The sequence below is a fragment of the Helianthus annuus genome, chromosome 14 (assembly GCF_002127325.2).
Source record: "Helianthus annuus cultivar XRQ/B chromosome 14, HanXRQr2.0-SUNRISE, whole genome shotgun sequence".
NCBI lineage: Eukaryota > Viridiplantae > Streptophyta > Magnoliopsida > Asterales > Asteraceae > Helianthus > Helianthus annuus.
Window position 1 is genome coordinate 111,243,173 of NC_035446.2, and position 18,091 is coordinate 111,261,263.

The 18,091-nt window shown below is 34.9% G+C and overlaps 2 protein-coding genes across 2 annotated transcripts; both read right to left on the reverse strand.

The window, feature by feature from the left end:
* Window positions 1-4,716: 4,716 nt before the first annotated feature.
* LOC110905745 (auxin-responsive protein SAUR50-like) lies at window positions 4,717-5,148 on the reverse strand. The gene has a single exon (XM_022151272.2). The coding sequence runs from the start codon at window positions 5,146-5,148 to the stop codon at window positions 4,846-4,848; it is 303 nt and encodes a 100-aa protein (XP_022006964.1). The 3' UTR covers window positions 4,717-4,845.
* Window positions 5,149-9,550: 4,402 nt separating this feature from the next.
* On the reverse strand, window positions 9,551-11,632 carry LOC110908993 (transcription initiation factor TFIID subunit 14b). The gene is made up of 5 exons (XM_022153997.1): window positions 11,358-11,632; window positions 10,702-10,790; window positions 10,351-10,578; window positions 10,062-10,246; window positions 9,551-9,971 (listed from the first exon to the last, which is right to left on the reverse strand). The coding sequence occupies exons 1-5, from the start codon at window positions 11,448-11,450 to the stop codon at window positions 9,793-9,795; spliced, it is 774 nt and encodes a 257-aa protein (XP_022009689.1). The 5' UTR covers window positions 11,451-11,632; the 3' UTR covers window positions 9,551-9,792.
* Window positions 11,633-18,091: the final 6,459 nt, after the last annotated feature.

Sequence of the window (18,091 nt, forward strand, 5' to 3'; positions counted from 1 at the left end):
TTGCCCCACCTCAAAGTAAAGTTCCAGATTTCTTTAAGCTTACCTGTTTTTATTGATTTGCAAATAACAACTGGATTCTTTTGGTTTATCCGGTTTAATATCAATGCTCCATCCAAAGCACCTGTCAGCCTGCCATGTCTTAACTTTATGTCTTTATCCAATACGAATCGTATAGGACTATACGATCCGTATTGAATTGTCAAAGTGTGTAGATAGAATGGTCGGCGTGCCAATAGAATCTCCCAATGCTTTTTGTTATGGGAGTTCTCATCGGCGCAATAGGCTACCGGTCATTCTTTTGTTCGTTGGTTTTAGGCTTTGTCTTGGGCATAAAGCCTTTACCCGCTACACCTTGGTTTGAATGTTTGATCTACTGAGTGTTGAGATCCATGACATTTAATGCTTGCCAGGTTATAGCTGGCACTCTTTCACAATACATGGGCTTCTTTTCTGCCTTGGCCCAACTCTTCTAGCATAATTCTAGGCTTTGTTGTCCAAATACCTTGATGAGCTCCGGTCTATCTTTTTTTTTTAAAGGTGAACTTCTTATAAGGTTATTCACATCCCCAAATCGGGGACCCTAACCAAGATCTGCCCAGACTTATGATGTCTTAACCGGGCCCGCGCTGGGTAGTCATCTAACTTAATATTCCAACATGTTATGTATGTTGCCTTCTTTTGATGGTCATTCCAGTGTCGGACCTCAAGCCATTATACGGATTCCGTTAATAATGAACGTCCTCTGGTTTGACCAATGCCTCACTTAATTGGTCCGGTCATCATGTATTCAGAGTTAGTGAGGTAAAATCATTTGGGATGTGTGTCTAAACGTACCCTCATCCCCTTTTGAACATACCCTGAATGTGATGGGGAAATATTTTTTAATGGTGTGTCCCTCTCCCAAATATGTGAGAGAAGGGATACGTTTAGGATCACCCAACCATTTACGGATGCATGTGCTGGTCCAGGGATGATGTTAGACAAAAATATAGTTATTCTATGTCTTGGCATTTCTTCTACTGATGTAAAAAAATAATCAACAATCACAAATCCTTTATTCGAAATAAATCCGAGATGCAGATATGATTCTGATTCGTGTTTGTTTATGAATAGGTTGAAATTGCAGCTATAAAAAGTGCAGAACCATCAGAGTAAATGGGGATGAGTTTCATCATTAGAAGATGAAAAAAATGATAACCTAGATCTATTCAAAGGACCGCATGATGCCGGAGACCATGAATTATATATGGAATCACTAAAATGGATCACTGATTAATATTTAATCATCTAACGATATAACAGCAACAAAACCTAACTTAACTGAACAATATATTATTATTTTGAGTTATTTTATAGGTTAATAATAATTATTGCAAAACACCCTCAGGTTTTGTATATCAGATAGGAAATCCGCGAGCTGCGAAAGGCCTGAAAACTTCAGAGCAAACGATATATTAGTTAGGGTTTATCGACCATACTTATGTATAAGTTAATTAATTTTCTTACTTTCTTTGGTACTCATCTCAATTGTAAATATATAATTAATCAAAATTATACAATACGTCACACAGTTTTCATTATTCTATATCAACATCTCTAGTTTCTTTATTAGGCCAGTGGGGATGGTCCGTTATGGACACTCCATCACGAGTGATGGAGTTTAGCACACCGCCGCCACCACAATATATAACGCGTTGATAATATCACGCATTGAAAAATTTGAACGTTGCCATTTTCGACCGTTTTTCAACGGTAAACTTAATTAAAAAAAAATCCTTAAAACCTTTTATATATACTTCTCCATTTTAAACCATTTCACCCACACCAAAACACAAACACATTTCACACAACGTAAACCATTTAATGAAATTTATAATTTTAGTGTTTTATTGTTAATTTCTAATTTTAAAATAAAAATTAAAAAAATTTGTGAGTGATGGAATTCTATCACTGGTGACCACCGTCACTACAAAATGCTTGTGAGTGATAGAATAGTGGCTGATGACATGGCAGAAGTTGATTAGATGCTTGTGAGTGATAGAATTCTATCACTGGTGACCACCCCCACTCCCCTTAGGGGAGGAGGGGCGGTGCGTTATAGCACCGTGATGAACAAAAAAAAACGCGTTGAACACCGCCGCCCCTACCTTGTATCACGCGTTAAACTTTAAACGCGTTGAAGTTATCACGCGTTGAAATTGAAAGAATTTGAACGTTGGGTGCTATTTTCGACCGTTATTCAACGGTAATTTTTATAAAAAAAAAAAAAAAAAACCTTTAAACTTTTATATATATCACCATTTTAAACCATTTTACACACATCAAAAACATAAACCCATTTTACACAATCTACATCTTTCTCAAATGGATTTTCCTACGGATTCGACGTTTCCGATTTCTAGCAATAGCGATACCGAGTCGTCTTCCGACAATGAGACGCTAAAATATTTTGTGTCGGTGTATAACGAGCTTGATGCCGAGCCGTCTCGCCCAAAGAAGAAGATGGTCGACCATGATCGTATACGTGCCAACGAAGTTTTGATGAACGATTATTTTGTGGAAAATCCCCTCTACAATGCCGAAACGTTTAGAGATCGGTTTCGTTTACCCAAAGAATTATTTTTAAAGATTGTTGGAGATATCAAAGCAAGCGAAGAATGGTTTCAAGAACGTTACGATGCGAGGGGCAAACCAAGTTTCACGCCGATACAAAAATGCACGTCCGCCATTCGCCAACTAGCGACAGGTAACCCTCCCGATCAATATGATGAATACCTAGCTATGTCGGCCAGAACTTCACGTGAATGTTTGCAATTTTTTTGCAACGCGGTCATTAAGTTGTATGCTAACAAGTTTTTACGTAAACCGATGAGCCACGACATCTCACGTATTTACGCCGCACACGAGGCTAGATGGCATTTTCCCGGGATGCTCGGTAGCATCGATTGTACACATATCGAGTGGAAAAATTGTCCAAGAGAGTTGCGAGGGGCGTATGTTAGGGGAGACATCAAAAGACCAACCATCATACTAGAAGCGGTGGCGTCGAATGATTTATGGATTTGGCATTCGTATTTCGGTGTTCCAGGTTCAAACAACGACATCAATGTGTTGCACACGTCGCCATTGTTTCAAACCGTAACGGATGGTACCGCACCTTCCTCTCCTTTCAATGTTAACGGTCGACATTACAGACGAGGCTTTTTTCTTGTGGATGGTATCTACCCGTCTTGGTCTGTTTTTGTGAAAGCTCACTCATTTCCTGTCGAGCATAAAGAAATCGTGTTCAAAAAATTGCAAGAATCGGCAAGAAAAGATGTTGAGATGGCATTTGGTGTTTTAAAGGGTAGATGGGGTATACTACACCGACCGGTTCGTGCGACGACCAAGAAATCAATACATAGCATAGTGTATGCATGTATCATATTGCACAATATGCTGATCAAAGTAGACGGACATGCAATATCCCCGGATTGGGTGCCGGATCCTCCTACACAAGTTCAAATTCCACAAGATATCCATCTACAATTGCGTAACGAAGAAACTCACTTTCGGTTGAGATACGATTTGATCGAACTAGTAGGTTCTCTAGGTTTGGAGTTTCATGATTCGGACGAGGAGTAGGTTTTTTTTTTAAATTGTATGTTTGTAGTATGTTAAATTGAAGTAGTATGTTTTAAATTTAATGAATTTTTTAATTTTAGTGTTTTATTGTTAATTTCTAATTTAAAATAAAAAATTAAAAAAATAGTGAAATTTAATTTTAATACGAAAATTAAAAAAATTAGTGAAATTTAATTTTAAAATGAAAATTAAAAAAATTTGGGAGTGATTGAATTCCATCACTAGTGATACCACCCTCCCTAAATTTCTATCACTAGTGATAGAATTTTGTTTGATGATATGGCATGATTTGATTGGATAGTGGGAGTGATAGAAATCTATCACTAGTGACCACCCCTCCTCCCCTTAGTACGTGTATCCCATCATCAATACAAGGTTATTACACATCTTTTGTGTTAGTCGAAAGATTATTGTTGGCGGCATCATGGCCCTACTATGCCGCCGATGCAACACCCTAATACGGATGGATTGAGGTGTCAAGAAACCAGAATGTAACACTTAGGGGCTGTTTGGTAGCCTTCTAATGACCATTCAGATGCTACCTCTTAATGGTTTAAAACCTCTGAATGAATAAGAGGTAACCTCAAGTCTGAATGGTTAAGAGGTAACCTCTGAATGGTAAATCATCACATGTCACATTATTCTACCTTCTCATTAGTAAAATTCTTAATGGTTCCATTAAAATGTAGCCTCTTAATAACCATTCAGAGGCTACCAAACAGCCCCTTAGTTTTATAATATAGACGGATCCTATATGTTGTAAATATTTTAGAGTAGGTTTATATATAACGTGGTATCATTCTTGAATTAAAGATTTTGGAAACTGATGTCGACACTGTTTCCATATAATACACAAACATATGTATGGAATGGAATTGTTGGTGTCACATTTATTTATAATAGTTGAAACTTTTAATCTAACTAGTACTACTGAGTTAGGATCCCTAGTGATGCTAAAACATAATTTAACGATGAATAGGAATAAAGGAAACATTTAATTATTTAATACGTCATACAAATATGACATAAGAAAACAATAAAACCCTCCGTTGACACAATATTTTCCAAGGGTGCTAACACCAGCATTAGAGAAATAGATAAATGTTGACGAACTACAACGATTTTTGTTCAAAGTACTTCATACTAAAAAGACGACAAATCAAATGACTAAAAATTATGATCGATCGAGGTCTGGTTGGGTTGCATCGAATGGCGGTTAATTCATCCCATGAGTGAGAAGAGAGACTGGAAGTCCTCTTCATGACAAGGGATGGTTAATCCCATTCCATGGTCGAACCCAAACTCTTCCTCGGCTTGTCGTAGCAAGCTTTGGAAGCCTTTGTGGTGTAGCCATGATATGGGTACAACGTATCGGCTTCTTGTTTCTCCAACATAGACGACAAAGTGTCCTTTAGGGACGTCGGTTGGGTAGCCGTTGGCGTCTCTAAAGGCCGAGCATTTCTTGATGATTTTCTTGAGGGCTATTGCTTGTGTTTGTTTGTTGTGTGATTTTGTAAGACCCATTATGGATATGTATGTTTGATGAGAGTGGTGGTAAATGTTTAGTGAATGGAGGGTTTTATAAGGGGGGTTAAGGGGCAAATGCATGTGGAGGGGCACTGTTCACTAACGGCAGTTACGTGGTAAGTTTCTTAGTGTGATTACATTAGCATGTATAGATTCATACCCCCCTTGTAACCCTACCTTGCTACCTGTATCAAGAACCACTGGCCCCTTTCATTAATATCGTCTTACCGATGGTTAAGTGACGGAGAAAAGTTGAAAGTCCTCTGATTAACGCGTCACAAAGCTCAAAAAAGATGGGTAAAGAGAAAATGACTAATTGGTTATGTTTTTAGTAGTTATGTATATATGTTTTTTGAATGACCAACTCAAAAACTCTCTAGTCGTTATAAGTATGTTTGTACACATTTGTTAGCTATGATCAATGAATAATTTTTTTTTATTTAGGCAAATTAGAATCTAATAATCTAAATTATGACCTATTAGATAATAATAATAATAATAATAATAATAATAATAATAATAATAATAAGATATACTAGCAATTTAATGAGTAGCACTTTTACTTTCACTTTCGTTGTCAAGAGCAGTCCCGCACGCATTAGATAATAGTAATAGTAATAGTAATAATAATATATACTAGCAATTTAACGAGTAGCACTTTTATTTTCACTTTCGCTGCCAAGAGTAGTCCCACCGCATATAAAAGCATAAGAGAAAAATGCCCGGATAGTCCCTGTGGTTTCGCCTTTTTTCACCTATAGTCCCCAACTTTCTAAAACTACCTGAATAGTCCCCAAGTTTTCATTTTTTGTTCCCGGATAGTCCCTGGGTCTAACTTCAGTTACTTTTCTCTGTTAAAATGATGTGAAATGACAAAAATACCCTTTTCTTAAAAGGCCAAACCACAGGGACTATCCGGGCATTTTTCTCTTTTTATTTATAAAACCTCACCACCACACTTCATCTTCAACCTCCACCCACCATCACCCTCCTCCACCCTCCACCAGGGTGTACCCCCTTAAATCGCACCTCCCGAGACCTTTTCCAGCGTCGGTTTTCTGATTCGAGTTGCGGGGATGACAATGTCAAGATAAGAAGATTTGAGGTCTGAATAGCTACATCATCAGCAGAAGATACAACAAGCATATGTTTAAATAAATACATGAGTTCAATTCAAATACCTACAACATGAATAAACATAAACCAAAACAAAAACAAAAACAGTTAACTCAAATTCATCATATAATAATAATAATAATAATAATAATAATAATAATAATAATAATAATTACCAAGTCAAAGCAAATATCAATTTCTTTACAAAAGTCATCATCCATCACCCCTCTCAACTCAACTGCACTTCACCCTTTTCTTTATCCGCCGTAAAAAAACCAACATACCAGAACCATCATAAAAAACGACTCTTATTCGCTCATGAAACAGAAGAACACATATCACACGTTTGTAGCATCGAAACTACCACCACCCATCGTGTTCGTCCTCTTTCTGTCTCTCCAATTCTCCCCCCAAACTTTCGCTTCCGCCACAGCCCGTTCCCGACCAAGGTCCCGGTTCCTAGCCCGACTCGTATTCGCCGGACTATTCTTTTGGTTTCATCTAGTTCAACTCAGATCAGATTCAATGTCATCCCCGCAGCTCGAATCGGAAAACCGACGCTGGAAAAGGTCTCGGGAGGTGCGGTTTAAGGGGGCACACCCTGGTGGAGGGTGGAGGAGGGTGATGGTGGGTGGAGGTTGAAGATGAAGTGTGGTGGTGGGGTTTTATAAATAAAAAGAGAAAAATGCCCGGATAATCCCTGTGGTTTGGCCTTTTAAGAAAAGGGTATTTTTGTCATTTCACATCATTTTAACAGAGAAAAGTAACTGAAGTTAGACCCAGGGACTATCCGGGAACAAAAAGTGAAAACTTGGGGACTATTCAGGTAGTTTTAGAAAGTTGGGGACTATAGGTGAAAAAAGGCAAAACCACAGGGACTATCCGGGCATTTTTCTCAAAGCATAATGATCGTATATTTCCTCTCACAAGGAAGGTACGTCTCCCCATTCCACTCATAATTACCTATGTGAGCGAAATCGAGTGGAAATCAAGTATAAATCTATGATAATTATGTAAGTATGATTGTTTTTGCCAACACAAATGAAATTTCGGGGTTTCATTAGGTTAATTAATTTTCAATACTAATTATTATATGCCATTGAGTCATAGCTTGTATTACTAAAATCCAATTTAATTGCCTACAGTATCATTCATGTCACATAATAATATACTTGGTGGATGTCGTATATAGAAATCTATGAAGGTTGAAATCAAAATTTACCAGCCAAAGGGTTTGAAAAAGAAAGAGCAAAACCTAGGTCTGAAATTAAAATCTGAGTGCCTGTTTACGGTCATTGGTGGCTAGGGCATTGGTGCTACTCACTACAACAAATCGACCCTATAGGGTTTCTGAAAGGCACCTACTTTTTCATCATTCCCGCCTAAGCTATCCCCGACAACATGTTGTCACCATAGGGTGACCTAACCTAAAATTCTAAAAAAGTCATGTCGTCGCCATAGAGTAACCTATGCCAACGAGGCAATGACTCATGTAATCGCTATATCCCCAATCGACATAGGTCCAAATTCTTATAATGACTATCGAGACACTTCGACCCTTTATGACTTTCCTTGTTCTTCCCATGACTTTGTATGCATGCATATCTAACATCTACTAAAACTAAAACCTATAATACGAAACATGTATAATCAACATGTATTTATAACCCATAATCTATTTCCAAAAATACCCTCCCAACGTACATGGGATGGGCTTCATCTGGTGAGAGCCAAATGTTAAAATAGTAATGAGGGTACAGAAAGGGGCTAAGGATTAGGATGCAAAAAAGGGGTCCGCAAATTGGCCCCATTCATTCCATATACGCACTTTTTGACTTTTCTTCCAATCTCAATTTTGACTTTAGTTTTTGTACATAAAGTATCATCAATACACAAAACAATATGCAAACGCGTGTATTAATATGTATCATAAACAAACATATACAAGATTACAAGTCAGACAACCTTGGTTATATAGAGATGATGATTCCATTAACTAATTACGAGTTTATTGTCGTCATTATATTATAAAATATTAGTAATTATATATACTCGTATCGCATATGTCACAAGTCATAAGATAGCAACGACACGATGCTAAAAAAGGAATGAGCATATATGGTATAATAATTTGAAGACATCATTGTCGTTTTAAATGCGGTGGGACTGCATGGTTTAATTATTTTGTCTCGTCAATTTTCCAGCTTGGTTGGTTGCATAGATTACAATAAACTGTACACTGTAGCATATAGATATGTGAACGGTCCAACATTTCTACAACATTTAACCTAATACACATCATTATAGCTATACAATTTAGCTTTGGATTTACTTAAAAGAATATATGTTTATTGAATTATTATTGCTTCAAAATTTTATATTTTACCGAACTCAATGAAACATTTGCATTTATTTGTTTTGTTTGTATTTAGGAGAGAATTAAAAGTATTCATCACGTAATATAAACTTTATAATATTCTTAACTGCCTTTTATTGTTTTAAAGTAATCGTCTTAAAAGTAGAGGTGTTCGTCGAATCGAATATCGAATTTTCGAATTGCTCGAATCGAATTTTTCGAATAATTTATTTTTTCTGCTTGAATTCGTATTCGATTCTAATTCGATAAAAAATTCAAATTTGAATAAATTCGTTTTGATTCAAATTCAGTTAGAACATGTAATAAATTCTTTCAAGTTACTTATGGGTTTCGTAATGAATTTGATAATGGGCTATTTTTATACTTAGAATAAATTTAGAGATTAATCGAAACGAATTCTTAACACCCCTACTCAAAAGTGAGGGTCGAGACTGTCTATTAGCATGGCCCATTCGACTATCCTTATCTTGACAATTTCCAAGATTCTACTAATTTACTTATAAACATTTCAAATTGAATTATGAATGATTTATCTCTAGCGTACCAAATAGGTTAAACTGAAAAAGAAACGAACTGAAACGGGTCAAATAAGTAAAACGGTGAAAGAACTTATCTGAAACGGATCAAGTAAAACTGAAAAAAGATATTATCAGAAACATGACAAATAGGTGGGGTTGTCAAAATACTATAACATGAACAACAAGTGTCAGTTGGCGTACTAGAATAAAATTACCTGTATGACTCGATACCTTTACCCAGCCTCTGGGCCCTACCGGCCCACCCGACTGCCCAAATCATAATGGCGCAAAACATCCTGAGCTGCTTTTGGAAGAAGGGATTTAAACCTTGGCAGTTCCGGGTATTCCAACGTTAAAACATAAATGCACATATCAATACAGCAAATAGTTGATAGAGAATGCTATTGTCATTATTTGATTTAGTAGGATAGGGACTAACAAAATATCTTAAATCCGAAAGGGAACTGTTACCAAATAAAGCGCGACCTTTAAGTTATTTTCACATGCAAGTGTCGCAAAGGACGTTCTAGGACACGCAGTCTGAAAACGAACAAATAAAAAAAGTGCGCAAAAGTGCAATTTGAAGATACTACCATTAACGCTTTTACAAATATCTAGCGCTTTATGACTTCAGATATTATCTAGCATACTCATTCGCCTTCGTAGCTTCACAATATGATTTTGCACCTGCTGGCGGGCCTCCGCTAGTTTTAACAGCTCGTCTGCCTCGGAAAATTTATTGAACCATTGAACATGTGGGTGATCTTTAGTATCACCTCTTTTGTCATCACGCGAGTCATCCATTGGTACTATCATAATCCAAATTTATGCCAAGGTTAAATAACCTAATATCAAAAATACAAAATAAGAAAAAAAAAAAACATGTGTTTATAATTTACCATGAGGCAAGTTCAAAGTGGGTGGAAGACGTGGCACGATTACAGCCGGATGATCATGGACACGCGCAAGAAATTTTTCCGAAGGGTTTGGGAAAACGATTTCATCGTAAGATTCAACAATTACAGGTTTTTTGGTAGATAAAGGACCATGCTCGACTTCAGAGTATAATTTCAGAGGATGAAACCTGAATATAATTATGTAAGCGTTACATCTGAACTACATACATCACTACATGTAACAAAGATAATGAAGGGCAATAATGTAAAAAAGATGAAATAAACGACTCACAAGTCTAACTGTTTTTCTTTTTCACAAGCATCATCGTGGAAGAATATTGAAATGGCTATTTCGAATTCACCCCATCCGCGTTCTGTGAGCTCAAAAGGTGGTGATTCTACCACTCGCCTTGCATTACTGAAACTAGGATGCAACTGAAACACGACTTTTTTTATGACTACGCCCAAGTCCTCGTTTGTGGCCCCACGAACATAAACAGTCCACGTGTGAGATTGAGTTCTAGCAAACGTGAAGAGAAAAATATTTAAAATTTTCACTTAAATATAAACTACAAGTATTGTAAAATAAATAAATAAATAAATAAATAAATAAAACTTGTAATTGGATTTCAGTTTCACTTACTCAGTGGCCTTCTTTCCAAGCCAAAATGAGATAGTTCCATAGGCAATGGGGACAAAGATTTCAAGGTCTTTAATCTTCTTAGTTGAAGTCTTACGACCCCCCCGAAAAGGCAACACAACATACGGACCATAAGCAAAGGTTATTAAACTTAAGATCATAAATTATTTTTTTTATTCACATTATCAGAACAGTGAATAGATTTATATAAGTTTGGATTCTGAACTGTTTTATGCGATAACAAAAGCTAGATTATGTCTCTAATGTTAATAATAGTAGCAGAATCATTTAGTGTCTTTGTCAATTACTGTTCAAATCCTCAGGTTTATTTCATATTCACTCATTTTCTGTTCTACATTTTGTACGTTTTTATTGTACTTTTCCTTACAGAGGATACACAACTTCTTTCAAGATTATATAATTAGAACACACCATATAAACAACTAAAGTTATTTCATTTTCTGTGAATCATCCCAATTTTTTGCTCCCAATTCTCCATTTTTAGCAAAATAATCGACTATGTGACTTGACCCATGACCCCCATACTTCTATAGAACCCTTGGTTTCGGGTGATAAAAATCATAAGAATGAGTGTTGAACGAGCATATACCCACCCCTCTTAACTCAACTCGTATGAAATATATTTAACAAGTAAGTACCTTGTTGTCTTCGTCTTCAATTTCGATCATCGTTGAGTCAGATTCTTCTAGCGCATGAGAATGGGTGTCATTCGTAAGCGAAATACGAGTCATAATTCCTAATATTTGACGATGAGTGCGTGTGTTTTTGACAACCAAAAGTTAGGGTTTGAAATGTTGAATTGATATGATCTATTTAGGGCTGGGTAAAGCATTACCCGTTTTGATGGATAATATTGTTTAGTACCATGAGAACCCGCCTTTTTCCCGATGAATGAATGAATGAATATGTACCAGATATTGTTATGTGCTTTTTTCAATAAATGCATTTTTAAAGTTATGATTGTGCTTAATAATAATATTTTTGTAGATGCATTTATAAAGCTATATTAACTTGCCAAATAATATTATTTTATGCTTTAAATCTTTTCATAAGCCTTGAACGTAATATTTTAACTGTTAATTTTTCTTTTCATGATAATCTTATCTCTTTTTTCTTTTTCTTTTTCTATTACAATTTTATGTTGCGGTTGTGTAATCTTTTAGCATAGTAGTATTGGTTAAACTTCGTGCTCATATTCGATAAAAGTTAAATGAACGAACACGAACAAGTCTTTATTTATATTCGTTCGGTTCGTTTAAAGGCCTAATGTCAGTAAGTTAACTAATCAAAAATTACATTGTTAAATATATTGAAATGATTTAACTTTTAAACCTAACTTGTAATTTTACCCCACACGTTTCGTCGGGATCGGGTTGATTCATCACGTTAACAAGAAAAAAACACTAAAGGCAAAATACTAAAAGGAATAAAAGTAGAGTGACTAAATATGTATATTATCAAAGTTAAAATAGAAGGACAAAACATGTATATATATTACAAAGTTAACTAAAAAAGAAAAAAAAATTATTAAAGTAGAGGGACTAAACATGTAAATTTTGAAAATTAAAATAGAAGTACTAAAATTAAAGTATAATATTAAGAGCACTAGTATTAAGCCCCTACGTTGCAGCGGTTGTCATAAAACTGTGTTAAGTAGTAGCAATACTATAGCATTGTCAACGACCACCAACACCAGAAAAGCTCATAAAAAATAAATAAAAATGGGAAAAAATAACGCTGAGCGAAAAGCAGACATAAAATCTTTGTATCACGCACGCTCGTTGCTGAGAAATTAAACCGAAACGTAAAATATAGAAAAAAATAACTAAGTCCATCCAGGACCCGCGTGTTGTACAAACTTGTCAAACGCAGAAAAATAGATGTGACGCGACGGGCCAGTCAAACGGGAAAAAATATACGAAAAAATGTTGAACCCCACACACACGTTGTGGTGTGTTAACTTACAAATTTTAAAACGAAACAAAAAACTTGGGAAAGATGAAAAGTATGGTGGACCAAATTGAAAATAAAAAAGAGTTGGGATTAAATTGCAAAAGACGAAAAATTTGGGTTAAAAGTAAAAAAAACAAGGGCAATTGGATTTTAACACCTCTAACTTTGAAGAATTGGCCGATAACACCCGCAACTAACACTTTGATATGTGACACCCCAAACTTTTAATTTTGTTTGTCATTTCACCACTCAGTTAAAAAATGAGTAACTGAGTTAGTCTTCCATCCTAGCTGGCATCCTACGTGGACTATTTTTGACAATATTAAAAAAAAAACAATAACAAATCCTAAATTCTAATTTCATCATTTTGAAGATCTGGGACTATGTTCATATCAGTTTCATCATTTTAATAGCAAGAACATTTTCAAACATTCAAGATGTTCATATCATTACATTCAAAGTTCATCTGCAAGTTCATGAACAAGAACAAATAAAAAAAATAAAACCTAAATTTAATTTCTATATCATTCTACAAAATCCAACATACAAATTCTATATCATCTTCATCCCAAAACTAATTTCTATATAATCTGCAAAACACAACTTTCAAATTATATATCATTTTCGAAATCCATCACCACCGCTACCCTCTTTCCTCTTCAAAATCCACCACCACCGCCACCCTCTTTCCTCTTCAAAATCCACCACCACCGCCACCCTCTTTCCTCTTCAAAACCCACCACCACCGAAACTAATTTCTATATAATCTGCAAAACGCAACTTTCAAATTATATATCATTTTCAAAATCCATCACCACCGCCACCCTCTTTCCTCTTCAAAATCCACCATCACCGCCACCCTCTTTCCTCTTCAAAACCCACCACCACCGCCCTCATCAAAACCCACTTTTGTTGAAATCGACTCAGATCTACTGCCCTCATCAAAACCACCACAACCACCGCCCTAATCTAACCCTAACTACCACTAAAAAGCCCTAATCTAAACGATCTGAACTGACCAAAGATTTGTTGGAACCTCGCCGCCATCGCTGAAATCATTTCCTCTAAACATAAGCACCGTCGTCGTCTCTTCCGGCACCGGTAGTTTGGTTTCAAGTTAACCGCAGATGGGGCGGTGGTGGTTGATGACGGTGGAGTGTGGGAGGGAGAGATAGAGAGATGTAGAGAAAGGGGGTAGAGAGAGGGATCAGTTTTGCGCAGGTGGGGCGGTGGTGGTTGATGACAGTTGTGGAGGGTGGTGGTTGATGTAGGTGGTGGAGAGGGTGAGGGACATAAACACACACAAACTGTGTGTTTTTTCTCTGCAACATTATGTATTATGTATATATTAGATATATTACTTATAGTTTATTATGTATATATTAATTACAGTAATTGAAATATACACATAAGACTCCAAATAATCCACCTCATCTTGCCATTTGCTTCTTATAACATGTGTTTACCACGTCATGGGTGCCATGTAGGATTAATGATGCCAGCTAGGATGGAAGACTAACTCAGTTACTCATTTTTTAACTGAGTGGTGAAATGACAAACAAAATTAAAAGTTTGGGGTATCACAGATCAAAATGTTAGTTGCGGGTGTTATCGGCCAGTTCTTCAAAGTTTGAGGTGTTAAAATCCAATTGCCCAAAAAACAAAGGGTCTAAATTACAAAATTAAAATTATTTATTAATTTTAGATAAAAATAAGGATAAAAATAAGTGATATCTATATATTGGTTATTAATTAATATTAATATTAAAAGAAATTTATTAAATAAATATAAATAAAATTTATGAGGTTGAAGGAAAGAATACCATGTGGTATTATTTGGAGTCTTTTATTATTATTACTAGTTTATAGACCCGCGTATTACACGAGTTGAACAAAGACAATATGTTACGTAAACTCGTGTAACACATAGACTATAACCTAGTGACTTAGATAACAATAATTATAATTATAATAATATAATAATTAAGAACAAATAATAATAACAATAACAATTATTCTCCTTTGTTCCTGAGTTTTGCATTTTTTTTCTATTTTCATCCAGCCCATTAACTTCATAAAAAAGTCAGTTTAATAAAGGGCATTTTTGTCTTTTTACTTATTTAACTTATTGTGTTTTTTAATCCAGATAAAAGCCACCCATTAATTTATATCATCGCTCAAATGTGAACTTAAAAGACTATGTAAATATCTTCTATTTAACTTAATCATTGTTGATATTAAATTACAAAAATAATTTAAAATATAATCTAAATTATATAAAATATAATATAATTTAATTTTAAACTATGTATCATATTCGTTCTTTTAGGTTTATTGGTATGGCGGTATAAAATTCGTTGAATAAAGATTTATATTCGTAATAAAAATTTTTTTATCGGACACCACATGTGTTATATATTAATAACAATAATAATAATAATTGGATATTAATCTAATATATTATTAATAAAATAATCATATTGCTAAATTAAGAGATACCTGTGTGTAATTATTCGCAAACAAATTATTGGTTAGATTAGACAATTTAGGTCTACAAGTATATAACCAAATTTGGTTTGATCAACAATGATTTAAAAAATAAAAATTAATGTTAAATATGAAAATAAAAATATATAAATAAAATACTACAATAGTATAAAATAAATATTTTTATGTATTATGCATTTATCTATACTTATGTATAGATTAATAAATTGGATATATTAATATGATATAATAACAATATGTATTTATTTGTTGTTGTTGTGTATAAACTAATAAATTGTATATAATATGATATAATAATAATAAGCATTAATAATAATATTAAAGGAGAAAATGCCACATGGCATTAATATATAATTTTAAGTAGAGAATAACATGTGGCATTAACATGATTCTTTTAATATTAACATGATTCTTTTATTAATATTAGATAGTTAGATTCACGATAGCTCATATTTAATGGTTGTTTTTTCTCATTTTTACAAGTCACCTATTTTATCTTATTTTAAAGGTATTTTTACATTGTATTTTTGAAGAACATGGAAGAATGGAAAATGTTGTTAGGGAGTGAGGCGAAAGGGAGGAGTTGGGTAATAAGACCTTGTGTAGTGTACACATGAATAATGCCTTCATTCATGGGCGTTGTGTGATATTTATCATCTCAGTTAGTAAAAGAGTATTATGAGACGTTTTTCATATATGAGTGTAGTGTGATAATGTCTAATAATGCCCTATCAATAATTACCCAATTATTATCTTTTAAAAAAATAAAACAAAAAATAATACTTGAAAGCTTCTGATTGGTCAAACAATAATGGAGAAACATTATACCGGCGTTCTTTACACAAGCCTCCCCCTCATTTTCTGAAAACAACGCCCAGGGGGCGGTGGCGGCGGCGTTTTGAGGCGTGGATTTCTGAGAAAACGCCCAAAAATTGGGCCACTACGGGTGGTCTAAGGTAAAGGTGAGGATGATGATGTATGCTTGTAGCATTGTTTTTTGATTTTCTTATTGAGTGAGTTTTTTTTTTTAATGTTTTTGAGTATTAGTGGTTTTGTGATGTGGAAGCTGACTATACATGTTTTTTGGTGTTTTTTAAGTTGCTTATTGTGGATGGTCTAACAAAGTTAAGAGTGTAAACAAAAAAAAAACATATCTGCGTGTTGCGGTGGTATCACTACAAGAAAGTGATGGAAAAAAACCTGAACCCGACAAGTATACCCGAAACCCAAACATATGGGATGGGTATACCCAGGGCCGGCCTGGGCATGAGTCAGGCGGGGCCGGCTCGGGCCAAAAACGTAAAAGAGCCCGTCAGTGGCGAAGCTTCATTAAGGCGAGGTTTGTTATTACTTGAATTTCTGCTAGTGTGAGAATAAACGAGAGAAAAGAGTTGGTTTTTCTGGTGGTTTTGGTTCTTTGCAATGAACACTTCAAAGAAAAAAGATAAGAAAGATGACGTTTAAAAATTATTTTAAAATAAATGGCTAAAAACTAAAAGTCACTAACAAAGACCGACTGCCAGGGGCGGACTTACGTTATGAGGAACGGGGTCCCCGGACCCCAATCGTTTTTAAAAAGTAGTAGAAACAGTATAAAAATTGTCTATGGACCCCATAAAACAATTTAGTTGGACCCCATAACAATGAAAGTGAGCCTAGTGCAGTGGTAAAACCCCTTGTTAACACACAAAAGGTCATGGGTTTGATACTTGTTTCTTTGTTTTTTTGTGTTTTTTTTTTTTTTTGGACCCCATTGTCCAAAAATCCTGGGTCCGCCACTGCCGACTACATGAGCCAGATGACAGATCCCTACTAGATGGACCTTCGGAAACTTTTATTATTATTTTCTTGTAAGTGTTCTTTATTGATCAACTAGTTGATGTCCCGCCCGTGTTGCGGGGCGATGACCGAATAATTCTCAATCAATTAAAAAAGCACTATTATGGTTTTGTTAGGAAAAAAAAAACTAAAACGATGATAAGACCGTAGTTCTAAGCTCATGGCAAAACTGTAGTTTGTCAGGATTAATGAGCGAGTGTTAGGCAGCTCGTTGACATGGAAAAAAATTAAATCCAGTCAACTAATTAGAAAAAAACACTTTTATAGTTTTGCAAAAAAAAAAAAAAATTAAAACGACAGCAATACTGTAATTTGAACTGAGGGCAAAGTTGTATTTGTTGACTTGGGTAAAATCATAATTTGCCAAAAGTTAAAGTGATGACAATACCATAAATTTAAACCAGAGACAAAATCGTAATATAATTTTGCACTAAGGACAAAATCGTAATTTTAAGCTGGGGACAAAACTATATTTTTAATTTGAACTGAGGGCAAAATCGTAATTTTGAATTGGGAGGGGGGGAAACATACTTTTTTTTAACCGGGCAATAACATAATTTTAAACTGAAAGCGAAATCATAATTTTTGAAACGTGGCGAAAATGCAAAATCGTCAGCTTTAGTTTCGGAGAAAAGCAAAAATTTATTTTGAACTGGGGCCAAAAATATAATTGTAATATAGGGATAAAATCATAATTTTGAACCGAGGGCAAAACCGTAATTTTGAGCGAGGGACAAAAACATAATTTTATTTTGAAGTGGGGGCAAAACCGTAAAAATATTTTAAATTAAGGACGAAACCGTAATTTTAAAACGAATACAAAACAATAAAATGGTTGGTCCAATGGGGGAGTGTCAGGCAGCTGCCTGACACTATTCCCCCATTTGGTTTTTGTATATGTAGGAAATCATTCTCATTGCCGAATAGAATTTTGTAACTTAATTAGTCAATTAACCCAAATCTATCCAATAAATTATTGTAAACCGGGGAAACACATTCTGATGTATCTAAGTAGCCCGTGGATTGGAGATGTTGAAATTGAACAACCAGAACAATGGTTCACAGAGGTGTG

What these genes read in the sequence shown, in the direction of transcription:
- LOC110905745 (XM_022151272.2), bottom strand. Translation starts at nt 5,148, where the DNA reads ATGGGTCTTACAAAATCACACAACAAACAAACACAAGCAATAGCCCTC.
- LOC110908993 (XM_022153997.1), bottom strand. Translation starts at nt 11,450, where the DNA reads ATGACTCGTATTTCGCTTACGAATGACACCCATTCTCATGCGCTAGAA. An exon ending in TTGAAGACGAAGACAACAAG is followed by an intron (nt 10,791 to 11,357) that starts GTACTTACTTGT and finishes GGGGGTCGTAAG; the next exon opens with ACTTCAACTAAGAAGATTAA. An exon ending in CTTGGAAAGAAGGCCACTGA is followed by an intron (nt 10,579 to 10,701) that starts GTAAGTGAAACT and finishes CACGTTTGCTAG; the next exon opens with AACTCAATCTCACACGTGGA.